General features: G+C 40.2%; 1 protein-coding gene across 1 annotated transcript; it reads left to right on the top strand.

The window, feature by feature from the left end:
- Window positions 1–27772, top strand: LOC101158208 (ras-GEF domain-containing family member 1C). The gene is made up of 14 exons (XM_023959237.2): window positions 1–347; window positions 16264–16482; window positions 16598–16720; window positions 16842–16979; window positions 18808–19029; window positions 19974–20048; window positions 21465–21563; window positions 22143–22245; window positions 22323–22402; window positions 22485–22580; window positions 23663–23758; window positions 23993–24116; window positions 24942–25014; window positions 25099–27772. The coding sequence occupies exons 2-14, from the start codon at window positions 16270–16272 to the stop codon at window positions 25121–25123; spliced, it is 1467 nt and encodes a 488-aa protein (XP_023815005.1). The 5' UTR covers window positions 1–347; window positions 16264–16269; the 3' UTR covers window positions 25124–27772.
- The last annotated feature ends 102 nt before the right edge of the window (window positions 27773–27874 follow it).

The raw sequence follows: 27874 nt of genomic DNA on the forward strand, positions 1-27874 counted from the left end.
CCTCCTCACACTTGCTCCGAGGACTGGCGGACGTACGACCGTGTCTCTGTAGCGGAGGACAGCCCTGTCACCACGCCTTCAGGAGGCGCTGCTTCTCGGCTCAAAGCCCTCATTTTTGCACGTTTTTTTTAACCTGTCCAGGACAAGGGGATTTAATTTTAATGTTTGGTTGTGTTTAAATCTGCAAGTCACCTGACATTTTGAACCAGGCAGCGGCTCTCGAGTGAGTCCGGCTCTAACCCAAGAAGCTCCGCGAGCCCTCATTCATTTGGGGAATATCGGCGTTTTCTGTTGATTTGTCATCGGCTACAAACTGGATCGCAGATGGGGATTGAAGTGTAGTGTTGGTAAGTCACGCACCTACTAAAGCAACAACTGCCATATTTTACACGTTTTTGAGTCTCCACCGACGCTCTCAGCCGGTGCGCGCGCGCAAGGCACGTTACCTGCGAGTCCCATCCATGCTTGGGTTGGGACTCGCAGGTAAATGCATCACCCGCACTGTTATCAGATGATTGTGAAGTTAGAGACGCGGCGGTGATGACAGCACGCTCCGCTCCCGTGGAACGCGCCTCGCGCCGCTTACTACGAGGCATCACATTGCGTCAGCGATGACAGGAGCTGCGCTGGATGATCCTCTGCATCCTTTGCTTTGACACATTTCAGACATTGGATTATTTAAGAAATAAGAGGGTGTCTTTGAAATTAGGATTTAGAAAAATCATATAGGATCTAAAGGTCTCAATCAGCTTTTCACTGAAGGGCAAGCAATGCAGCATCTACTTAGTATAATATAAACTGTTGTTTTTTTGTTTTTTACATAGAGTGCGTGAAGGTGAAACTAATTCTGTCAGAAAACCAGTTGGATTGAAAGAGATTCTTAAAGTACAGCCGGATCTGCTGCTGGAAGCTGCCCCCACACCCTGAGCTCAAGTGTCCTTGCTGCACTGCTCAGGCATCATCTCCTGAGCCAACACTCAGGAACCTCTGCCTCATCCAGCAATAGAGGCGTAACGATTCTTTTTGATGATTCCATTTATATCATAATTTGTGGTTGACGATATGATTCATAGTTGATATTGGTTTATTTGGAACAATGCTATTCACTGATCCAGGACATCTTTAACCAAAAATTCAACCAGTGTGACTCAGAGATAAATACTTGGGTACTTAACAGTGCAGGTGAAGTTTTCCAGATTCCCTGTATTTCTTACAAGATGATCATTTTAGACATTTTAGTTTCATAAAGTTGTTGTTTTTGCACTTCAAAAGAATCCAGAGGGAACATTATTAGAACATTCTACCATATGGTCACATGTCTTTGCTGAATTCAAAGTGTTTCTACATTGCACTGTAAAGTTGGATTGATCATTTTTTGCTAACATCACATGTGTGTTGTCCACTGATGGTTGTTTTTACGTTATAGTAAAATAAACCTAACATTTCTCAATTCAAATGGTATCTTCCAATATTGATCTAATTGATTTATTTCATTTTAAAAGCATTTTCTCATGGTAGAGGTCGACTTGATTAACATCTTCCCTTAAACTGAATTGGTTGGATTGTAGGAATAGAAATAATCTATTAAAGTCAATTAAATTTTAAACCCCTACATCCAGCTGTTTGATGCCTATAGTTCACAACTGAGTACGATACATATTTGCTCACCTTCACTGGCTGTGTGTGCTTTCCTATAGCCTTCTTTGATATCGCTTTTGTTAGTAGTGAAGGGAGGCATAAGCTGTAAATCCATCATTATCATCCTCTGCACTCTAGGGATCGTGACCTTGTCCACAAGCACAAAGGCTTACTCTTGCAATAAGAATGAATCAGAACTGAAGAGACTGCCTTGCGTTAATGACGACGATGGCCGTACAAGTATGAACCGTCGGAGTCGGGGTCAGGCACAAGTGGTTGGTAACAAGTGTGCGACAGCGTTGAGAATGTAGCAGGTGTGCTGGTAATGAGGGCATCCTTTAGTTTGACATGCAACAGAGGGAGGCGGGTTCCCAGAGATGGAGGCCAGTGTGGGATTGTGTTGAGAGACAGACAAAGCATAGTCTCTTCAGGGCAGGTCAGTGGGGAGGAACACAGTAGCTGTTAGTCTGGATGCAATGACAGCTTTATCACTGCCCAAAGGTTTGTGTGTGTGTGTTTATGTGTTGGGGGAGGTAGGGCTTTGTGCATCTACTACATCATAGATCACACACCTTTCAAGTCTACAGACATTACAGAATGCCTCTGCTTTCCGTGTTAGCAGTACTTGGAAGGAAGGAGTTATTTGCAATGTAAAAAAAACAACAATAGATGTAAGAATGTACATTTTTTTTATTCGTATTTCGGTTCGATCACACCCCTGTTGAGTTATGTAAGGTTTAGGGTGCTTCTTGTCTCCAACAAAGTCTATTGGCAGGTTTGAAAGCTCACTTGAACTCTGGCGTGAACACTGAGCCGCCTGAAAACAAGCATCCCAGTTCAATTTCAAGCCACCCTGAGTGCACTTCACGACAGTAAATGCAAACAGAGGATCGAGTGCACAAAAGATTTGAAGTGAACCTAAACGAGTTTTGCTTTGTACACAAGCAATACTATTCATGTGGTGAATTCACATCCTCCGTCTCTGTTAAGACGCCCAGCGAATTCGCTGCTGGACACTTGTCCAAAAATGTGTTCATAAATTGAATGCTTCTGCCGTGTGTGGGCGGAGCTATCGTCCGATGTTATCTGTATATCACATACAATTCATGGAAGACACAGATGATGTTTGCCGATCAGAATTATTTATTTTGAAGATTTCTAGAAATGCTTTGATACTTGTGTCTCTCTATGTCTGGGTGCACGAGATGGTTCAGAAACTCTCCAGTACAGTGACGTTCACCGCGTACTGCATGAGCTGCGTCTGAACGACGGCCGCTTTCAACGGTACATGCGTCTCTCTATGACTGAAGACTTTCTGTTCATGTTGGTTTTGGACCTAAGCAAAGACAAAACTACAGGGTTACAGCAATAATACAAAAAATTCTGGTGCTAATTCTAATGCTGGTATCGACCATTTAAGTCATTCCAAGGCAGAGAAAAGCAGCTTTGCGTCAATTTGCTACGCTATTAGCGCAAAGCTGCTATTCTCCACGTGAGAATCCGTTGGTATCTGTGAACTGTGTAAACACTCTGTTGGCACAAAGGTGCTTTTCTCTGCTTCAGAATGGTCAAAGAGTGACATTTATTCAAAGAACGTTCCAGTATTAGGGGGTTAGCATTCAATGTAAACACAGGAATGTGTGTATCATGAGATATTAATCACGTTGTTTGTAGACTTTTTTTCTCTCTGTGTTCTACTGATGTGCTACTCTAAATAAAACAAGCACACTCAGCAGTTTGAGGTGTTGAAAATGTCATGTTTATCTACCAAGGGCGTGTTTATTATTGTGTAACACTGTATAACATGTTCCTGTATTGTTTGTTTTATTACCAGCAGACATTTGGGGATTTCCAGAAGTAGCTTCCATTTGCGTTGAGTAGGCAAAAACAGGCTGGAATTTCATTTATTTACCGTAGTCTTTGTAAAATGTAAGAGTTAATTTGAGATGAATGTTTTTCACATCCACAATGGATAAACTCCACCAATTCATGAACAGAAAGCTGCGATAGCTTAAGTCCCTGACAGCTCTTCATGCAACATCTTCACCCACTGTCAGGAGGATGACGAGGGTAAGTTTGCTGACAGGCTGTGTCAGATGGAGTTCACGTGTGCAGTCAGTCAAGCCCTCCGCCCCCTAGAGGCACGCAGACAGGGGGCAAACGCGAGATTTGGATAGCGCACAAAAGGAAGCAGGAGATGCCTCAGCGGAGGCACAACAGGTCTCTAATTACCCCCCCCAGCAGAAGCCTTGACTCCATGGAAACGCTCTGTGCTCCCCATGCCTGCGTGCAGTCGCACAGGCAGCGGCGGAAGGTCAGTCTTCATATTTGGCAGGGTCACAAAAGCAACGGATTAAGATTAGACCAATGGTTGTTCAGTAAACCAGTGGTGGAAGCCTCTAGACTGATGATGGAAGTGTCCTCTGCCCACTGCAGATGCCCGGAGGAAAACAAACTATATTTTAGTTTTTCATTCTTAATCTATGTTTTTTATGCCTTTTGCTACGTTCATACCAAGCAGGTGACACACGTTCTTGAATGTGCTAAGCCTGAATTTCTTGAACGCACGTTTATCTTAAAATGTTCACCCTGGACTGTCACTACCTGATACACATGAGCACATGTCCACCACCTACAGTTGGAAGAGGCTTATGGGGAGAAATTGGTCTCAATGGATTTGTGTGTGTAATACTTGATTTGTAACTGATAAAATACATCTTGTGCCTAACTGTGTGTACTTGTAATTGTGTGTTCAAGTGTACACTCGAATTTAAAACATCTTAGGAATCCAAAATACAATTTACACCAGCTTTACACTAACAATGAATTCAAAACAGCCCCTACACACGAATTGAAAGGACGCCATCTGTACGTCACTACCAGATCCGATTACCTGATTTGTTAAAGTCCAACCTGCTTTTACTTTTTAGGCACGTTAAAAATGTGAAGCCCAAAAACTTTCATAGTGACGCTTGAACGCAAGAGCTTTAAAAGCAGAAGCCTGAAATGCACAGATACGATTGTTTACATAGATGCACTTATATTCCGAAGGCAGTCTGAATGTAGCTTTAAGGGCATATTTCAGTTTTCTTTCAAACAACAGTGAATTTGGTAAAAATGAACTGTTCTTTGGCCACATTGAAAGGAAAATACCTGGTTTTTGCCTCTGCTGACTAGAAAATAAAGTTTTGTTTGATTTAAAAGTAAATTAAAACTAAAAGTATGTCAAGTTAGCCTATGAAAACCTTTTTTTTGAACTTGGTTTTAAAAACTAAGTGTTTTCAAGATTTCTTGATAGTAACTGGAGGAACCAGGACTCCACACAACCCAAAGTGTGGGAGAACAAACTGAGGAACCCACTGCTTTACTAGTTCAGACCAAAGGAGCCGTCCTGGTCTCTGACACTTTTATGCGCCGGCCTCCTCAGGTGCTGCTTCTAATGAGCTGACAGATGCAGTTTAGCAGCACAGGAGGCAGCTGTGGCGATATTAGTGGAGTGTGGGTATTGGGTTTGCATCTGCTGCCGACTTGCTCATTAGTTTGCAGTAGCTGATGTGCAGGTTTGGATGAAGGAAGAGAAGTGCCGGAGCTGAGTGGGTGTTCAGAAGAGAAGTCTCATTTTAGAGCCTGCCCTTATTAAGCTGGCTGCTGCATCACAAGCGTCTGATCACCACTTTCTGCTTTTCCTCCTTTTGCTTTGTGATTAGGTTCTGTGAGTGCACAGAACATTACATGGAGCAGAATTCCAAATACTTGAAGTAGATATTTTTGAAAGGATTTTACTACTGGGACTCATAGAATTTTACCCGTCACGCCACATATGTGCTGTCAAAAAGATGGCATCACATGAGTAATGTGATCATTTGTCAATATTTGGTGGTTTTGATTTCCCCCCCAAATCTGTAGCCAACAAAGGAGCACTAAATGCTGCAATTCCTCAAATTTCCAGAGTGAGCTACTTCCAATTGACTCCTATGGACAAAACAGTTAGTGTTACACCAAAAGTCAACAAACATACAGACTGATTTAATAATCATGACAGCTGTGTGCTCATATGTTTTGGTTTTGGTTTTTGATTGACAAGTGGGTGGACTTAACAAAACTCTGTATATTCCAATCGCCCATTTTCTGAATTTTTCTTGAGTTGGGTGGAGTAAGCTCAAGACAATGTGCTTTTCTCATCTCAGGTTTCATTGTCACCATTCAGTCCCATCTTTCCTCACCATTCTCTATTTAGTTTGTTCTGTTTTTTATGGAGGAAAGCACCTTCTTGGGAAAAGAAGTAGTTCCAACTCAAATGTTTTGTCAGCCTTTTGACATGCACACAGCTGTGCTCAGGAATGAGCATTGCTACACACACACTGACCGCTTTTATGGCGAGGAATTCCCAGCAAGGATTGCAGTGATGGAGCGGCTGGGTGTGGAACAGGTGTATGTGCACATCCCAGTACAGGCAGCGCATGGGGAATTCTCCGGAAAGGGAATGTGTCCTCAGTGACTTTGACTGGAGGCTCAGAGGAAAGCCGAGGAGTGAGTTGAGGGTGGGGGTGGGAGGTGTGGCCGAAACGTAATACAATCCTGCATTTAGCAGCTGGGTGGGTTGCATGTGTGCGTGCATTTGTTTCATCCAAGATACAAAGAAGTCATTTGTTGTCTGCAGTACTCCTCTCCCCTAAAATCACGCTTACCCAGCAGGCGTGCGGCGTTCTGCTTGTGCTGAAGCATGTGTGCATTGACATGCCTGGTATTTTGTTGTCTCTGCTGGCGCCTCTGCCAAGTCGGCGCTGTGCAGTTCAAGCGGCCAGATTGCCTCTGCCTGGGTGCCGCAACGTCCAGCCTATACGCCAGCACACTTTTGGGTTTCTGTGGAGATTTGGGATGACGGTCTGGGCTGTAGGCCAAAAAAACCCCATGCCAGTCAGTAGTCCTGCTAGCTGCACAAGCTCTCACTGGGCCATCTGTAGTGGCGTCCTGAGTGGACACAGGAAAATAGGGCGTGGAGAGGCAGACGCTGGAGGAGGGGGGAGCCGAGAAGAAGAGGATTTATGACAAAGAGGTGTGTTTACTTTAACCAAAGCCCCCGTTCCTCTGTGAGACGACCAAGGCTGTTCAATCATTAACGTTACGAAAGCTTACCAAGACCAATTTAGGTCAGAGCTGCAGCTCTCCGTGGTGCACAGAAAGGCGTCAGGACCAAAAATAAGCAATTATCTGCTTTTTGTGGAGCGCAGTCCCAGAATAACAGCAGTGACGTTAAAGGTGCCAACATGTGGAAGGAAGTTTTAAAGTATGTAAATGAGGAGGAGTGAGCTGGGAGGTGGGATGCTGTCTGCAGTTCAGTGACTGATCTGGGCTTGTGAAGCAAACATTTTAAACTCTACACGACACATGATCAAACCTTGTTCCCTTAAAGGGCCAGAACAGAAACATGGGTTCGTACCCCTACCACTATAACGTGGGCTACACAAAATCTGTCAATCAAACATTTCGAATATTCAATGGGACCACCTACTTTTATTGAGGCATCTGATTGATCAGTTTATAATTGAAATAATTTGCAATAAAGAAAAAATATGAAAAAAATAGGTTTAGCAAGAACATGTTAAGAAAAGAAAAATATATTCTGACAAATACTAATAGCTGCTTATTAGTACTCTATGGGATTTTGGCTTCTTGGAGCGAGCAGGTGCATCCTTTTTGGGGGAGGGGTCACTCAGTCCAGTTCTCATGTGCAGTCAATAGTCGGGGGCCCAATTCAAAAATTAAAAATCCTTGCACAAGGCCTTCAACTCTCATCTGTTTGCTCAGCTGTTGGACAGGACAAGTTAAAAAAAAGAAGACATGTTTGCACATTTAGCTTTGCTGCATTTTCACTTTTGTAGTGGTGGCAAACATTGTTCGTCTTCAGTACAGCAACAGATTGATTACAAATTATTCAAACTAACGAAGATTACATTTCAGTAAAGAAATATTTAACTTCTCAAGTTTTTTTTTGTATTTCCTTTCGTCAATGTTCAGAGCCTTTCTATGTCTTATCAGCTCACAGACTATAAATCTGGTTGCCCCAGGGGATCACTGGACTTTTAACAATGAATGAATTTGCACATCTGTATTCAGGGATCTAGACTAACCTTATGGACTGGTTGCACTGTTCCACCCAACTTTTCTTTTTTCAAGTGCACCCAGATTTGATTTCACATCCCAGTTAGCTTGTGCTGCAGTGCAGCTGGCTGCCTCTGGACCGCCACGGTTTCCAGGGACCTGCTCTGATTCATATAATAGTTACTAACGGGGTAAATCGGACTAAGTCTTTATAGGTTTTTATATGGATCAGGTCTCAAGATTTTTACAGGTTGAGAGCATTTGTGCTGATCTGTCATCCTCTGAGGCTTCATCCACTCTGTTATCAGAATATGGTCTTATTGTGTGTCTGTTATTAAACAGTAGGTATAGTTTCAGAGATGTTTTCTGTTTTACAACCTGAGATAACTATTTGGGAAATTGGACCCCCACAAGTGCACAAACCTGACCTACTATGAAGTTACTTTAAAAAGCCATGATTCTGAGCTTCATGTCAGTCTGTAATTGTGTGCACCAGTAGTGAGGCGGCATATATGTTTTCCTTTCATTAATGGTTGATGCATAAAGACTTTCAGGGGTTGTGCTGCATCTGTTTCTGATCATTTGCAGCTCTCTGTTGCATCGTGGAATACTTTTATCTTGGTTGTGTGGTACTTCTAAGTATAAGGATAAGATCAACTATCCGATTAATCAAAGTTTAAAAGCTTTCAAGGAGGTCAGCAGTTTCAGCATCTATAAAAACGCCTTGCAGTCATGTTCTTTATCCTTAATTTAGATTATGAATGTTTGGAAATTACCCAAAGCACCAGTGAATTAATTCAGGTCTGCAAAACCGCTTTTTTGGTAAGACAATTTTTCTATTTTATAAGTATATTTGATTAACTTAATGGCTTTTTGACATTTACATGATGAAACGGACATTTAAATGTGAGAGAAAACATTTAAAGAAACACTGAGGAAGCGTACAGTATCTCTGCTGAGTCTTAAAAAATGGTAATAAATAAAACGTGGTTTTGTAAATGATTTTAACGTCATATTCTATTCCGACTTTAAAAGAAAAAAGTTAGATTTATGTTCCACCAATATAGGTGTCTATAGAATGTCAGAAATCTTCATTTAGGTAGAAATTCCAACATAAATTTTAAGCAAAAACAGATTTTGCTGTTGTTGCCACTTTGACTGTGGATAATGCTTTGCTAACATCTGAGCAGAAAAACGTGTGTGGGCGTGTCAAATAGGATAGAAATCTTGCAATGTGCAATATTAGTGATCAATTTTGTGATGACGATGTGACTTGCGTAACATAAACAAATAGCATAACGAAAAACAGCTGACTGAAATTATAATCCAAATGACTCAGGTCTTACATGAAAGGGCTCCATTCGATTGGTGAATGACGTAAAAGGGTCCGTCCAATTAGTCAAATGCATTAAGGGGCTTTATTTGATCCATTAAATACTTCAAGCTGCCATGAAATTGTATAAGTGTGTGTGTAAACATTTAAAGTCACCATTTATTGCACTTTACGCCATCTTTTGCACAGGCTGACATCACGATGACAATACATTTGTAATTTATTGTGTGGGCCTAGTACTATATCTTTTTACGGTTTACCATTATAGGTGATTAATATTGCATTTGATCAGGTTGAAGACACGTTTTCAATACATTAAAAAATATATATATATATATATTGCTCCTTTCAATGACGCCTATTTAAACGCATTTGTTAAATTAGCACTTTTATTCTTAAAAAACCTTTTAGTGAATGTGTAGGGTCCCTCAGCTTCACCCCCACAAAGAAGCTTAACTGCTCCCCTTTGATTCTTTCAGGTCAAAGGTCAGACCGTGCTTCGGTTTGGCCTTAATAAGCTTCCAGTCTTAATGGAGAATTTGTTCTAAGGTCGATTATTTTCATCCATTAACCCCTAAATGGAAAAAGGCTGATGCGTCAGCAGTTCTGCCTCCACACACACCCACACCCACACACACACACAGTAGATTTGTTCATTTTGTAATACAGGTTTTACAGAGATTTAAAAAAAACACAAAAAGGTTTTGTAAAAGTGAGTCTAGAAGCTGTTTGACAGCTTGAAGGTGCTGGATGATGACAGGAATGGCTTTGTGTTGTGAAGACACACCCCACACGTGCACACACACACACACACCTCACACACAGCTCTGCTGTCAGAGGTGTCGATGGAGACGGTTTCCCGGCTGCTGCCTTCTGTAAATCGCGACAGAACAAAGCAGGCGGATCCCCCGATAACAGCCTGACAGATCGTAAGACAAAACACACTGACACTCGCCCAATGAAGGGGCCCTGAACAATGGTGCCCCCCCAGCTGTCTAGACGGGGAAGAGAGCCACCGTTGGGTGGCTGCTGGAAACCTCGAGTAGGGGGGATTGGTGCACATGTTGCCATCCTCACCTGTTCTTATAGGTTCTTACCTTCTCAATCTGTTTTTTTATTTTCTAGTGCAGCATTGATGTGGTGTGACAGCACAGCTGGAGCTCGCATTAATCATGTAGCAGGAAGGAACCTCACTGCAAGGAAAATATGCAATATGACTACAGAACCCAGAAAGGAATTCTGCTCCATCCTGGTGAACATTTTTTCCATTGTGCCTTACGCTGATGATCTAGAACCTTCATGGGGTTTGGATCAGTTCACCTTCAACTGCTGCATGAAAAAATCAGATCTGATTGCAGGGAAATGAAAATGGACAAAGACATACATCATTTTCCAGCTGCTGAGGGTGCAAATACTTTACCCATCAGCTCCATAAGCATGTAAGCTACATAAACCATAAAGCTTCTGCAAACACAGTAGCATCAAGGTTGTGTTCAGAACATTTGCCATCATACATTTTTGCTACTTGCATATTTAAAAATATTAGGCTTAGATAGACATTTAAAACATTTTTAAATAAAAACAAGGAAATACTTATTAATTATTTTGATGCTTTATTATCTCTCTAACATAATAGCCAGTGTTTATTAAAGGTTTGGGCAGCAAAAGACCTTTTCAAAGGATCATAAAAGCAATTTCTGATCATTTTGGGCAAGAAACACATCAAAAATCCTTTGGCACCAATTAAAAACACAAACACTTGGGTGAAAAATTTGGTGCGCAGGACCTTCACAAGTTCCCAGTTGTCATTGCCTTGAACGAAAAGTCAGCGCAGACTTAACGTTCTTCTCCATTAGCAGCATAAATTGGAGCTAACAGAATAAATGAGCCATAATACTGACGGCAATGAACTCTTAAATACTGAAGCACAACTCTCAGTCGATACATTGACTTTAGTTGACTTTAGTGCCAGCCTATGATAAATAAATATCAAATAAAGAAAAGCAAAAGATTTTCTGAATAATCTGCATGGAAGATCTAATAACTACTAGTGTTAGAGATCTTATTCATTAAAATCAAACTATTTTTTACTACTTAACCTATTTTGATCGTCTATTTTTTCTTTCTCTATTTTGTCAAACTACATCTATTGCCTAACATTTCAGTGGAGATATAGGATGAACTTTAGCTGAAGTACTTTTCTATTTATGGTTCCATTTTTTATGCTGTATACAGAGACTTTTTTGAGCTAAGACATTGCTATAAGACTCTAAATAAAATCTACATTTTATTTTGAAACAATACAGTGATACATTTTGTTAATTTCTTATTTTAATTAGAACAAAATTTGTTCTCTTTAGTGAATAGGTTGAACTTAAAAGAACATAAGTAAAGAAATAAATTAGCAACAGAAATGATCGATCGCAAACATAAGAGATGCCAAGCTGCTGAAAATGAAAGTCCCACTAATAAAAAGGGTGTTTGTTAGTTTTTTTTATATTTTCTAGCATTTTTCTCATGATGAAGGACATATTAAAAAAATTAGTTTGAAATAGCATTTCTAAGTATTTCTTTATTCAAATTGTTGTGAATCAGGAGGAGATGCAGAAATATTTTTGTTAAAAGGGCTTATTTTGACGTGGGTGGGCCACAAACTTCCTGCTCTGCTCCATTCTGATGCATCTACTTGCAGACAAATAGATCCATGTATGTTTTTGTTTTCCTCGTCTGAGCTGGCATTTGGCTCCAAACTGTACAGCTGCATGGCTCCAACATTCCTCATCATTTTTGTTTTACCTTTGGTGTGAGGGACTGGAAGCTAGCGGGAGAGCGTGTAAACAAAGGGATGATGGGAAGTAAAAGCAGGCTCTCCAATTCTCACCCGGATGTAGTCTCTTAAAGAAGCTTTGGCTTCTCTCGCTGTCTTCACTGTAACGAGTGACTCCCTTGCAGATGACTTTTTCTGCACTGTCATGTGTTTGATGAAGTGGAAATGGCAAATTTCGAGTCTATTGACTGAGTTGGTTTTTTCCTGGTTCCATGTTGTGGAAACATGCAAACTGTACGTGTCATGGAAGATTTGTCAAAAATGTCAAAGTTGATTCTAAAAGAATGCCTAAAGCATGAGTGGAAAGCAATAAGATCACATTCTTCTAAAACTACAACACTGCACTGCAGCAGGACCACAAAAAAAAAGGTGTGTTTATGTGTTCATTTTTACAGAAGGTGAAGGGTTACGGGGTTCTAAAAGTGTGATGCCTCTGGGGCTCTGCTGCTTAGATTGCTGTGAAATCTCAGAGCAGAGGAAAGTTTGGAGAATAGTCCGACGTGGGGGTGCAGAATTAAGGGACTAAACAGTAACGTTTCCTCCACCGATTGTGAGAGGTGCTTTGAAGTTATTACCTTATAGTATGCGTACATAAGTGTGTGAATCTGTGTGGGTCTATAAGTGTTTAAATATGCATGGGTACTTGTGTTTCTGCAGAGAGAATAGAGAAAAACATTTGAAAATTTCTGTCATGGATGTACACTTTTCTTTCCTTTTTCTTTTTTATTTTTTTTTCTTTTTCTTTTTTTTGTTCTAAAGTTATTCATTATTATTATTATTATTATGTTTTGGGGTGGGGTGGGAGGGTTACTGTGCAGGTTTGTGTGTTTAAGTTTGTATCATAAAATTTCTGAAAATAAAGTTTAAAAAAAAAAAAAAAAAAAAAAAAATTCTCTTTACCTTATAGTGTGATAGAAAATGAGTGACACAGCTGACTTTGGCACAAACAGATCTGACAGAGACAGAGCTGGAATAAAATACGCAAAAGGAGGTCCAAGAAAAGCTGGGAACTATAAAGGAAAATGTAGGAGGAAGCAGAAGGGAGAACAAAGGAAGTGGAAACTAAAAGCAGGAAAACACTGACGGTTTGGTTTTGGATAGTAAAGTACTCTCATTTATGCACAAACAGCTGCTGAGGCACAATATGGAGGGGTTTCCTTAATTCCTCATCACCTGCAAATTTACAGCAGGATGCAAAATTGCAGAGACACCTGCAGATCGGCGTATTCTTCCTGTCAGACCTAAAGCAAAATAAATCCCCTTCATTTATCATAAAGCTTCCCTTTCCTTCCTGTTTTTACACTGGTTTATGCATATTGCTGTTGAAGAAACACCTGCAGGTTTAAAGCCCCTGAAACGGCTACCAGTCTGAAGAACAGAAATGAAGAATGCTGCAATAAAACACTAAATTGATTTGATTGATTTGGATAATTTTCTATTTATGTGTCAAATTTCAGCCTTTACATCAATAATAATTTACAAACCAAAGAAATTCTGAACTTTATGTACATAATTTTGGGAATTTTTACATTTAAAAAAAGTATCTCAGGTGTTTTTGCCTTAAAAAATTCTTTAAAGGCAAATTGATAAGGCTTCGTAATAATCCATTTGATTTTAATATTGGATTGCTTTACACTCTGCCCTCAGGGAGAATCAATCAAAACTGCTTCGATTATTGTATAACTTTAAAGATAAAGAATGAATAATAAAAACTATCAACTCAGTTCTTCCCTTCCCCACATGATGAATTTCCTCAACTCGCTCGGACAAAGCTCCTCTAAAGCTACAAACATATGTAAGACGTGTTAAAGAACATGCTAAATGCATATGCTTTAACACACATCTAACCCATGGTGTTCACACTGGACAAGTAGGGAGGGACTTCTTCTTTTTCTTTCTTTCACTTTTTTTTTATTAGCGCATGTCTGCCAGCTACATCTGGAAAACAAGATCAATTTCCATGAATTAAGGGGGACGTCATCCATTCGTCATTACCAAGTCCCTGTTTGGTCAAAGTTCGACCTGGTTTAATTGCAATTCGCACTTGATGGCCGCGGGTTTTGTACGTAGAGCCAAAAAATAATCATCGCAACTTGCAAAGCTGTAGTGTGAATGTGATCATTGTGAACGCAGAAGCCGTAAATGCACATTTACGCGCGTTTACGTGGACTTTTCTTGTGTGAACGTAGCTTCAGAATGGCTTACTTTATGGACGTGTTATGTTCATCCCCTACATGCACATCAATGTGCATGATGGGAAACATGGTGGCGGGTGTCAGAGGTGTGTGTGAGTAGGCGGTAAGAAAAACAAGCCCCCCCAGCAAGGCCGACTTCCCATCCTCCACCATGCTTGCTGTGCACATGAAGGTGAAGAAATGCTCAAATGTAGGTTATGAAGAAAACCTCAGGAGAGGAAGTAAAACTGATATTTGTGTGATACTGGTGGGAGTTGGATATAATAACCTTGAGATGATTGGTAAGTAGGTGACCCTCCCCCTTGTGGAAGTCTAGACGCCAACAAACCTGGACTATAACCCAGGATTTCTGCCATGTGTCCATGTGACCATACCAGCCTCCCAGGTGTCCATCCACACTTCTTAATGAGTTTCAGTTTAGAAAAGCAGGCGATGCTGCTCCACCTTGGCTATTTCCTGCATCAGCTGTGGGCGGCAGGGGGAAACGACTGCTTAGCACTGAAATAGCTTCCTGCGTGATGCTCAAGGTCTCACCAACCACATGTTGAGGAGCTGCTACATAGACTGAAGTTTACAGTTTTAGTGAAGGATGGTGGAAGAACGTTTTTTTATAATAAGATATTATGATTAATTATGTGGAAATACTGAAAGTGTAATTCCAGCTGCTTTCCTTCCAGTGTTGGAGGTCATTGGACTGTTTTTTGGTGACATCAGAGCGAAAGTGACACCGTCAGAGTTTATTTATGATGTGTGATGCACAGCTTTCATGAAGGAGAACACACACGCTGCAGCCGTCTCCACTGCGACGGGGTCACCCACTTTAGTTCTCTCTTTAGAGGAGAGGATGGAGTCATTTGGGGGTAGGGGGTGCTATGCAGAATGTGTCAGTCACAGCCGTGGGTCATCGGAAAACTGTTTGCTGGGAAGATCTGGGGTGAGAGCTGACACATTTAGATCAAATGTTTTGGAAGTTTCCACTTTCCAGTTTTGTCACAAATTTCAAAATAATGTGTTTGCGTGGAAACTTCAGGTCTTTGCTTTTGAGGGCTTTGTGTGTCCTCTGCCGCCAAAGATTCAGGCCATCAAATCTAATAGATGTCAGGAATGTGAGTCAACAAAGACTAAGCAGGAACATGACAAACAAGGAGCTTTGTGCTTTTTTTAAAATCAAGGTTAACGACCAAAAGTTGTCTTTCTAGCATGCAGAAAAGGCTGGTGTGGGAATTATTGATCAACTTATTGGTGACTTGTGATTTTAGATCATTTTATGTCACAGAAACTGCCTGGATTTTAACCTTATTTTCAGTATCACATTTATTAAAATTGTAATGCATAAATACACACAGATATATTTATATATTAATTGTTTTTGTTTTTTGGTTTTAGATTTGCTGAAACTCCTTATCTGTCTCAACAACAAATGGAGCCTTTTTACTCTTGGTGAAGGAGCTGATCTTAGACCTTAAGACTTCCACCTGCTCCGTCATCCGGTCCGCATTTTCTAAGCCCCACTAGACTTCCTAAATGAGGCGGTCTGGGTCGTTCCACAAAGGCCGAATATCCAACCAACAGTTCCAGGCCAAGAATCTGCTCTCCCTCCCCCTCGAAGGCTCCGGAGTGAAGCTGCATTGTCTGGTTACTCCGCATGCTTCGGTAAACTCCTCCTAAGGCGGTTAATTGGTGCCCCCACCACCGCCACTAAGCACCATTTTACTAGATGATCTATAACAACAAAGCTCCTGCCTGTTCCGACTGAGGACTTCAAGTTCTTTATCTCTGTTGGGGGACGAGTAACTATAACTATCTAGTTTTTGGTTTTCTCCTTTTACCTATTTCAAATGGATGACTTCATATGTCCTGGTATTAAAGAAAACAAAAGAGGCCGTTTTTAACATCCAGTTGAATCCTGGGATTTTTGTTTTTTTTTGGCTGTTGAATAAAACTGTTATCATAGTCGGAGGCTCTTTTATACAGCTGCCAAATGCAATCACTTTATTTAAAACACTAATAAGATCTGTTTGCAGTCTGTAGAAAACCCTCAAATGTATTATCATCAATACAACAAGTTCAGTTGATCCTGTATTTGCTCTAATCTAACGTCTCTGAGGTCTAAAAGATTCCGTTTGCTTCCGCCTGACCTGGTTCTGTGGTCTGTGTTTGTTTTCCAGTCAGGAATGCCCCAGACTGTGTGCACAGGCACCATGTTTACCACCCCCGCTGGCTTCAGCCCTCACCTGGCCTGTGCTGAACCTGGGGAGGAGGAGGAGGAGGCGCCGCAGGAAGGTCCGGGGCCCGGGGCTTGTCTGGCTGAAGGGCCCCCGATCACCTCTGCATCCCTGGACACCTTGATCCAGAACCTGGTGCCCACTGCTGATTACTACCCCGAGGTAAAAATCAAATGCTTCTTACATCAGAACAGAGATTCTCCTTTTTAAGGCTTTCTCGTCTTCTTTTTTAATCTTTACCGAGTCCCATCAAATGTCTCTCTTTGTCCTTTGACAGAAAGCCTACGTGTTTGCTTTCTTGCTGAGCGCTCGTTTGTTCATTCCGCCCCCGGAGCTGCTGTCCCGGGTGTGTGAGCTGTGCATCAAACAGCAGCAGCTGGACCAGAGCCCGCTGGACACGGTCAGCCACAAACACGTCTCTGCTAACGAACGGCTTCTCTGCATGACACATTTTTTAGGAGCTCTGTTCAATGTTTGTGCTGCACAAGAGCAGACATTTATGAGCCTCGTTTGCTTAAAAGGCAAAAGTGCGGAAGTTTGGCCCCAAGATCCTGCAGCTGCTGACGGAATGGACGGAAACATTTCCCTCGGACTTCAGGGAAGAGAAGATGGTCGGGCAGCTTAAGGACATCATCCACAGGATAGCTCCGTGCGATGAGGTACGATTTTGTGGCCACACAGTCATTTCTCTGCTGTTACTTTGTTCAGAGCGAATTACACTGATTGTCCCAAAAAAAATCAACTTGAGGATTATTTTCTCCCGGTGTTCAAAAGTGAAACTTTCGGCAGGAATTCAAGTTGAGGTGAATAGTAACAAGGAGGAAGATTTCATTATCCTCCTCGCCTCTTTGATGAGTAATGGAGCGAGCAGCTTCCCTCCCTAGAAGGAAGGAGCAAAGCGACAAAGACAATGATTATCTCAACCTCCAGGGAAAATAGGAAGAGAAGGATGGAGAGAGAGGAGAAAAAAAGGGGTGAGAGGCAAAGGTGATGGTGGCGAGGAGAGAGGAAAGGCAGGTGGGGAGGATTGGGCTGCTGCTTGCAGCTGGCTGCTCTCCGCATGTGGGAGCTGTGGGTCACATGTGAGACAGAGTGGCCCCTAGTGGCCCCGCAGAACAGTCAGCTGCAGGGAGAGGCACATTCAGGAAATCAGAACACAATGTGAAAATCTCACCAAAATCCTCTACTGCGGAGCCCTGGACATGACATTAAACAAAATAATAATACATTGTTTCCTCAAAATAATAAATTGTGGGTAAAAATTAGTACTTTGTTCCCACAAATTAGCATGTTATAGGCACCATTTAATATTTTAGTTTTAGTTTAGTTCAATTCCTAACCAGTAATTTGTGCCCACAAAATACTCAATTGTACCCAACTAATGCCAATTTGGGCCACAAAATGCTTACTTCTGCGCAAAAAATGTTAATTTGTGCCCAAAAAAATACTCATTTGTGCTTCAAACACAAATTTGTGGCTACAAAATGATAAATTGTGCCCACGAAATGCTAATATGTGTTCACAAATTACTCATTTGTCCCTGGACAATGCAACATTGTGTGTGCAAAATGCCAAATTCTTTTTTGTTAAAAATGTAATATGTGTACGCAAAATACCAATTTGTGCATGCAAAATGCTAATTTGTGCACACAACATGCTAATTGGTGCCTACAAAATGCTATTAAAATAAAAAGCGTTTGCGTTTTAGCGCATTAGTTTGGGTTTTAGTGTGTGCACATAGTGTGTGCACAAAACACTAATTTGTCCCCACAAAATATTCATTTGTGTCCACAAAATATTCATTTTTGTCCACAGAATGCCAATTTGTTTACATGAAATGCTAATTTGTGTCCAAAAAATGCCCTTAAAATGGTAATCTGTGACTAAGATATACTAAATGGTCTCCACAAAATGCTAATTTAAACGTACAAAATACTCATTCATTGCCCCAAATGATTTTTAGGGAACAATTTTTATGTCATGTCCAGCTTTACGTATAAAACACATTTACCTGTTTCTTTATAGATAAAAAAAATGTATATGTGTTCCTCCATGTAAGTCTAACGGTAGGGATAGATTGTGGGCTGTGTGAAGCATTAGAATCTAATTGTGTTAGGTTGATAAATCCTAAGTTGTTTTTGATGCTGCTAAATTCAGTCTAAAAATAGATTGTTTTATTCTTCCCTTTAGTCAGGCACAGTGTTGTCAAAAAAGGTAGAGCAATGAAAAAAACTTTAGTTGAAGTCCAGTCATTACAACACATCTCTAATGCTTACTTGTGTGTTAACATTTTGGGAGGAAAGGAACGATGTGTGGGTTAGCTGTCCCAGCTTGATGACCCCTGAAGTGTAAAAGAAGAAGAGCACATTTGAAATACTTTCCACAGTGAGAGGAAAGTGTGAACACCATAGTTATCGTAATCATCCAGCAGCCTGTTCGTCATTGATAAATGATGCGTCACTGACTGCTCCTCCCCTCTGCCTTCAGGCGTACTGGAAAACCCTGAACCAGGTGCTTCAGAAGCTCAGCCAGAGGCTGGACCTGATGAGCCGGGAGGAGGAGAGCATCATCAAGGTCTCGCTCAACGCCTCCTCAATCTCCGATAAGCTGGCCGCCTTCAAGACCAAGCCCCTGCCCATCCAGAAGGACATCCTTTCCATCTGCAATGACCCCTACACGCTGGCGCAGCAGCTCACCCACGTGGAGCTGGTAAGGCCCTGGGAGGGGGTGTGAGGGAGGGGCACAGCAGGGGGGGTCACGCAGGGGTCAATGTGGGAGATGATAACACGGATGGACAAGGAGGAGAGGATGTCTGCATAGCGTTGAGGCACTAAGGATGGAGAAGCATGAGTAGACATTTAGTTCACATCCAGATCGTATAGATGAAACGCAGATGTGATGGGAAGTGACAGGCTGGAAAGAGAGAGTTTGTGGTTAAAAACAAGAGCCAAGGTCCGCCCTCAAGCTTTCACCTAGACTTTCATGTGTCGTTATTTTAAAAAAAATAAAGTCTTAAGGTTCCAGTTTACATGTGCTGATGGCGTGCACACATGCGATTTTGTGGGGAGCGTGTTCTTGCACCCTCACTGAGGTGGTGACATCACCCCAGAAGGCAGAGATGTGCCCGAGGCGGCCAACAAAGAGGAGAAGACTGCAGCCGATGTATGTGACCTGACAGCTTCACACTCTGACACACACACACAAAGACAGGAGGCAGGGAGGCGGAGAAGCCATGTGGCCTACACACATCCCGGAAGTGAAGGTTTTTGCTTGTTGGTTCCCGTCCGGAACGGTTGCCATGGTGTTGTCTGTCTGCGGCGGCTTGTTTGGGAAGAAACCTGAAGGAAGCGCTGAGCTCCATGAGTCATCGCAATGTCACAGTGTGTGTAGAAGTCAACGTGCTCTAAGTGTCCCTTTGGAAATATGAAGACAGCGAGTGGCTTCATTGAGTCGTTACTTCCTTTTATTGATCTGATTCCATTAGTAAAATGAAAGAGCTGTTAAAGGGAATCCCCCAGTGGGTAACGCATGGACATCACTTCCTAGTCACACATTCTAGTTTTTTTTTTTTTTAATCATAAAGTACATTTTTAGATTTCTGCTCATTTCAGTTTGTGTAAATAAAAAAAAATCTCTTTCTCTGTTTTCTCCAGGAGCATTTGAGCCACATTGGACCTGAAGAGTTTGTTCAAGCCTTCGTTCAGAAAGACCCGCTAGATGGAACGCTGGTAAACTTTGACTCCATGACAGAATAACCTGCAAGAGAATCAGAGAAATTTGTTTTTTTTACATTATATGTTCACCTATATTGCTTTTTGTGGATTTATGTTTTAATGGGATTTATCTCCTCCATCAACGGTCACTTTTAATCAGAAAGGGGGCATAAAGAGTTGAAGAAATGATACCAAAAATCATCATGTCCACCAAATATTGTGACCTTTGACCTGACTAAAAGTTTCCATAAACAAACAGCTTCATGAAAACGTGCAAAAGGCCCAAGATTACAGCCTCCTGTCATTCAGAAATCATTCACAAAATAAACACGCCATCCTATGTATTTGCTCTTCCTGTTTTATAACTAAACTCCACAAAAAGCATAGTTATTCTTCTTTACTAAAGTTTTTTGCCTGTTTGCTCATTGAGATCTTTCTGCTTTTTTTAATACTTCATTTATGAAGCAGAAACAGTTTGTGCGCTGCTGTTTGGTCTTAGATTAAATTTGTTTGCATAGTTTTGGAGATTCTCTGGTTACCTTCCATCTCGGATTATGCATAAGACGCTCTGAATCCTTTTTATCTAAAATGAAAAATGATTTTTTATTATTATTTCCAACCTTTAAATGATCTCCTTTGTCATTGGAAGAATAGCAGTGTGGATTTCTGAATTATTCCTCTAAACATTTAGAAATTTGGAATCAGGTTTATATTAAACTTTTACAAAGTTTGTTATAGTTTCCAACAGAAATTTTACCTTACAAAATCTCAGGAAGGAAAGGCATTATGATCAAATACGTATTTATAGTGTGGAGGGACTTATTGGGTTTAGAATGAAAAATCTGACATTTGCGCAGAAAAGCTAAAGAGGGTAATCACTTTATTTAATTATGTAACTGATCAACAGAAAAAGGTAAAAATTGTAAAATAAAACATAACTTTGAAGATCTTAATTATATTTGGTCTTTTTGAAAATGTCAAACAAAGAGAAATTGCTGAGCCAAACGCCACAAACAACACAACACAGAAATATCACAAGTCAGAGCCGGAACCCACATTATGCAACTTCTCCATCTGGCCTCCGCAGAGCTGTTCAATGCAGTTCACTGTCTCTTATCATTTCTGATCTGACTGTTGCTACAAAGAAATGTCTCATGGGTTTAGAAGTTTTCAGAAATAAAAAACGAAAACGTGGGAAAAACCGAAAAGTGGGAGACAAAATCAAATGTCATGTTCCATATCTGATATTCTCCTGCTCTCTCCGACTCTATTCTTATCATTTGAGCTCCCGTCTTTCTGTCTGTCTATCTTTCTCTCCATCATTCTGTCTCTCCTGAGGTCAGCCTGTGGATGGGAAGCTAATTAGTACCAGCAGCAGTCCCTGTGGTCGCACGTTCTGTACTCATTTACTGTGTCTGTGTGTTTGTGCAGCCATGTTTCGGTGACCAGAAGAAGAAAACTTCCAATCTGGAGGCTTATGTCCGCTGGTTCAACAGACTCTGTTACCTAGTGGCTACAGAAATTTGCATGGTGGGTAGTTTTATTTTTTTATTTTTTTGAAATAATACAAAAATCACTTAAATAACTCCCAAATGATGTGGAATAATTTTTTTTGTTTTGTTTTAATTTTGTTCCAAAACTAATTTAAGGATTATTGCTTTAAAGCAATATTTACTATATATTCTGGCTCTAAACCATTTCCTATTTTTTTATAGTAATTTATAATGTACGGGTAGTACTTAAGCTGCATTTGAGGGCATATAATCCATATGGAGTATCATTGCCCCCTAATGGACATGTGTTAATACTGCACTCTGCCCTAAAAATATTTTTATCAGTAGAGAATGAAACATAGCAAATAAAAAAGGAAAAAGCTAAATGTACCGAAGAGGATTAGGGCCATACAAAGAAAAAAAGGGTATAGAAAATTCTGACTTTAAACTCAGAATTCTGGCTTTAATCTCAGAATTCTGACTTTATTCTCAGAATTCTGAGATTACAGTCAGAATTTTCTATTACCTTTTTTTTTTCTTTCTCCATGGCCCCAATCCTCTTCCGTATAAATGTTTTAGAAAAAAAACAAATACATATAATTTTTTCTGTCTACAGCCAGCAAAGAAGAAGCAGAGAGCCCAGGTTATAGAGTTCTTCATCGATGTGGCCAGAGAGTGTTTCAACATTGGAAACTTCAACTCTCTTATGGCTATTATCTGTGAGTTGCCATTTAAAAATTTGCCAGTTTTAAATCCACCCTGTTAATTAAAAAAAGCCTTCTCCCAATTTGCGTAGCTGGTATGAATATGAGTCCTGTGTCCCGTCTGAAGAAGACCTGGGGCAAAGCCAAGACTGCAAAGTTCTTCATTCTCGAGGTGACAAAGCTCCCATATGTCATTTTATTAGAGGTCATAGTTCAAAGCTGACGGCTTTTGTTGTTGCTTTTGGCTCTGACAGCACCAGATGGATCCTACAGGAAATTTTTACAACTACAGGACCGCTCTGAGAGGGGCCGCCCATCGCTCCCGGACTGCAAACAGCAACAGAGAAAAGGTACGGCCTCCGCTTCCCTGCTGTTTTTTTTTTTTTTTTTACATTTTCCAAGTTTACCTTTCTAGAAATATTTACATATTGAAGACTCACTTCAACAATTTTTTGTTCTATTGTAAAAGCATTCCCAGTAGTCTTTTATTTATGGTTGTGACATTTTTAGCCAAAATCAAAAACATAGTTTCTGCAGAGCAGCAGGAGTTCATTAGAAATTCACCTCTGAGTTGTGGGCGGGACTGTTTGTGCGGATCAACCCAGCCCCCCTTCCCCTGCCCATTGCTGAGAGCTTGGAGCAGGAAGCTTTAGGCCCACCCAGCGTCTTTTCTGCATCACAAATTTGCTCTTTTTTTAAACCACATTTTCCGTCTGCTCCCCATTCACAACAATTTAAATAAAGAAATACTCAGAAATGCAATTTTGAACTTAATCGTCTTTATACTGTATAGGAGTTTCCATATGTTTGACGTATACAGAAGAAACTTAAACCTGTGTTTAATTAACCTTATATGTTATTTAATGACAACCAGGAGTCAGAATAGAATTTGATGCCAAATAACCAAATGTGCAGAAAATAAAAATAAGATAAACGTGTCAGGAATGTGACTGTAAGCTAAAGTATTCTCAAAGTCTCAAAGTTATGAAGAGTTTAAATTAAACAGCCATCAAAGGGAATGACTTTCCAAGAGAGGATGGATCATACAAACTTCAGAAGATATGAGGTTTATGAACTGCAGGGGACTATGGGAAAAATCTCAGACCAGGTAAAAAACCGCATTTGGCTTGAAAAGCCAGAGAAAGGAAGTCCCACACAGATCTACCTCCCATCAAAAAGTTACAACTCAGCAAAGATCAAAAGAGAGAGAACTCTGATTTTAATCTTGAAAGAAAAATGATCATTACGTTCATAATTTTGCACTGTTTACTCAGCAAACAGTGATTTAGGGTTGTAGCATCAGCCTTTATTCCCCATGTTGCTAAATTCAAAGATCTAGATCTGTTTCAAATGTTTTGAAACTGTTTTGCCAAACGCTTCCCAGATTCCAGTCCCAGCTTTGTTTGAAAAGGTTTCATGTTTTCTCCCTCAGGTTGTGATTCCATTCTTCAGCCTGCTGATTAAAGACATTTATTTTCTGAACGAAGGCTGTGCCAACCGCCTGCCCAACGGCCATGTCAACTTTGAGGTGGGTTTGTTTGTGGGGTAACAAAGCATCAGTCATAGATGCACATCCTCATAACCCCAGCTTGTTTTGACAGTAAAGCTTGCTGCACTGTGAATTCTTTCTTTCTTTTTGCACTTTTATGTTAAATCACCTGAAGGTGTGGAATGACAGTAAAACCTCCGCATTTGTGGTTTGTCTGTTATTCACACTGCTGAATGGGTTCAATCTGATGATCTGGGTGTGTTTGTTTTGTAGAAATTTGTGGAGTTGGCCCGACAGGTTGGAGAGTTCATGACGTGGAAGCAGGTGGAGTGTCCGTTTGAAGAGGATCAGGCTCTCCTGCACTACCTCCACACTGCTCCCATCTTCAGTGAGGACGGTGAGGACCACACCACAGCGTCTGCTGTTTTCAGCTGATGCCGTTTTATTTTTTGGTCCATATTTGAGACAAGAACTGCAGTTGAGCTTTTCAAAGAGCTTGTGGTTAGGATGGGGTTTGCAACCTTTAACACTAAAAGAGCCATTTGGTCCAGTTTTTACAGACCAAAACCCAGTGAGAGGGAGAGTTCCACCTCAACATTTAGAAAATAAACCCCAGTTATGTTTCTGTGGCCATTAAATCATTCATTTATAAAGTTTAGCTTTAATTACAACAATTTAACTATAACAGTGTTATATTTCCATTATATTACTTTTGACAGCAGCCCATACAAGTTCCTTTCAAAATAAAATACTTCCTGTAGTAAATGAGGTCCCGCTGCAGTAGATTGGAAATTATACTGTATTAATTTGGCCTCTGAACAGCAACAATACATAAAATAAGAGTTTAAATATATTCTAGAAGGAAGTCAATGTTAAGGTCCTTTGATTTTGTTTTTTTCTGCTTTTTGCAACTTTTTTTCATTCTTTTTGTTGTTCAAAAATACAAATAAACGATTGCTTTGATATTCCAACTTCATCTGTAACACTATCCTGTTTTCATTGCGGTTCCTGTGCTTCATCAATTCATCTACTTCCTGTTTGGCTGTTTCATTTTCTGAGAAAACGCTCATGTTCATTAACTACCTTTGTTGGACCTTGTGCTTGTAGGTAATTTGCAAATATGAGCCTTTAGCTCACTGGTGTTAGTGAACAGGTTGTCTTATGTAATGTCAAAGTCGTAGAAAACCTGAATTTGAAGTCTGCTTTCTCCTCCTTTCTGCAGGACTTTACCTTGCATCGTACGAAAGTGAGAGTCCAGAGAATCAGGTAGAGAAGGACAGGTGGAAAGCCCTCAGGTGAGCGTGACATAAATAGGCCATAAAGCGTAAACAGTCCTCATCTTTTTCGTTTTTTCAATCTTTCACCTCTGTCCCCCTTAGGTCAAACGTCTTGGGGAAGACATGATGGGCTGATGGGAGCTGACCCCCCCCTCTCCTCTCCATCTAAAAAAGAGAGGAATTTCTTTGCACTAATCTGAACTGTGAAGGAACCTAAAGCTGGTACTTTGGTGTTTTGTTTTATTTTTATGAAGAGATAGTGAGGGGGGGGCAAAAAAAAGGGAATCAAATGATGGGATTTGCAAGAACACAGGGGAAAAATTAGTGCAAAGGTTGGAAAAGTCAGTTCAGCACATCAGTTTGTGGAAGACGTTCTCGCATTTTTACTCAGTTTTGGAGGACAGTTACAGGGGTCACCCCTTTCTAAAGTTCAATCACCCCTTGATGAGATGTTTGTTCTCCTCCCTGTTTTCCTTCTGAAGCTTTCTTTAGGTCTTCACCTCTTTTATTGACCTTGTAAAGTACTGTATCAAAGGATAAAAACCACCTTAAGGGCGCTGGACTGCCCTCGTCTGTCATTGCATTTTATAGGTTAACCGAAGGAACTGGAGGCATATGTGATGCCGATGTTCAGAGTACACCTGTAACGATCCTACGGTGGCCCTGAAGGTCAAATGACTCAACACAAAAACACATTAAAAGTTATAATTTACAAAAGTCAAACACATAAAAAACATTAGATTTTCAGAAATCAAAACAAAATTCCAGAAACCCAAAAGTACAAATAAAACAAACTTTTCGGAAAACAAATGTAATTTCAAAAATGTTATTAAAAAATGCAACAAAAAGAGAAACTGGAAAAGGTAGCTACTATAGAATGTCACTGAATGGATGATGACGTTTGAGTTTTTAAGGAGAGGAACCCCAGAAGAATGTTTTGTCTAAACTGTGGTAATGAATTGATTAAGAAATCACTAAACTTGTGCAGTGGGTGTGGCCAGACGCTGAAAGAAAAATAATAAAAGATATTAATACGTCAAATAACTTGCTGTTGAAAAGAGGAACAAATGTCATCACTCAATCAGCAATGTCTCATAGTACCTACCTTCATTGGTTTCTTCTTTTGATCCTTATTTTTAATTTCTTTTTGATTTCTAGAAATAACTTTTGTTTTGGAATTTTTTTTTCTTTTTTTTATTATTTCATTTTTTTGGAATTACATTATTATTTGTTTTGCATTTCTATGATCTTTAACCCTGCTAAATCCCACTACATCAGAGAATTGACGGAAAATTCCAACATTTTGGAATTAGGATTTTTTTTAAACTCTTTGAAAAAAATCACCAAAAAATGCTATAGCATATTTTTATGCAATATATGATCCGTTGGGTGATTTGGTAAATTTTTGCTCTCAACAATTTTAGTTAAAGATGCTAAAATATTGACAGGAGAAAAAGCACCACTGTCTGAAATTTGATCCACACATTTGTATCATGGTGTAACTGCATTATGAAGAATTTATTATTAAAAAATGTGAATGTTTTCAGTTCAGCAAGTAGTCATTTAAAAAGAATAACAGTAGATGAGTTATTCTCACAAAAGTTTGGAAAATTAGCAAAACGTTTCCACCAAAAGTGTTTTTGAGATTTCACGAAAGGAGCCATTTCAAAATGAGTAGGAAAAGCCCTTCTAACGCCCCCTAGTGGAAGGATGAAGAACTACAGGGCAGAAAACATGCAGTTGCATAAAATGGCTTGTAAGGAAAAGTCTGAATCATGCTCTCAGAAATGTGTGTATCAAATATGATATAAATAGTTATGAAGGGCTGATATGCTTTTATCTATAGGAGATTTGTCAATGTGATTTGGACTTTAGGGCCACCATATGATCGAGCTGCTTGTAAAGGACATTTTTGTGTTTTATCTTTTCTGTTTTGCTTTTTTTGTTGTTATTTATTGTATTTTTTGGTAGAAAGAACCCTAAGGACAACATAGACTCAAGTGTTTACTCTTTTCATATGTGTCGTGCCATCGAAGCAACAATGCAAAAACAAATAAACAACAAAAAAAGAAAGGAAGGAACTCCACATTAGATAGGCCAAGTGTAGATCATGTGAACATGGCGTTCACTCCTTAACTTTCTGCTCGACGGGAAATTTCTCTGACTGACATTCAGTTGTTCAGCGTATTTATGGAGACTTCTGTGGTGGCAGATGTAAAGTTTTTAGTTGTAATGCTCCTTTTATGAAGTCATAACTTTGATTTTATTTTAACTTTTCTAAGTCATTGTTGTCGCCGGCTTGTGCTGCAGAAACGTCAAAGGAAACGTGACGGTTCAGGCTCATATGCCGCTTGAAATGTGTGGAAAACCTCTACAAGCGTTGTTTTTGTGACTTTCGTGGTGATTCATGGAGGTGGGAGGAGCTACAGCGACGGTGTAATATAAGCTTCTTCAAAAGACGAAGAATCTCTGTAAGATTAACTGTGACACCCCCCCCCCCCCCCCCCCTCAAACTCCACTCATACCTTTTTTTCCTAAAAAAAGAAAATGTTCAGGAGAAGCAGAGGTGACTCGACCATCGAAGGTTTGTTTAAATAAAAGCCTCCATGTGCTCAAATGAACTTAGTGACAATCTTCTCTTTCTAACAGTGTTACCAGACTGCCAGTTTTAACTTTTACTTAGTGGCTGTGAGAACATTGGGGCCAAGAAGACGCATCTCTCTTGTATCACTGGAAGATTTGTGAAAAAGCTTTTAATAAAAAAAATTAAAAAGTGTCTTGTTTTTTTTGCAGTTTTTGACTGAACAGTTGCTGGATCTTTAAAGATCTATGATTATCTTTTTGCATTAAGACAAATGGATTCATAAAAATGTTGACT

Source organism: Oryzias latipes, chromosome 10 (genome assembly GCF_053564925.1).
Source record: "Oryzias latipes strain Hd-rR chromosome 10, Olatipes_Hd-rR_3.1".
Taxonomy (NCBI): Eukaryota; Metazoa; Chordata; class Actinopteri; order Beloniformes; family Adrianichthyidae; genus Oryzias; species Oryzias latipes.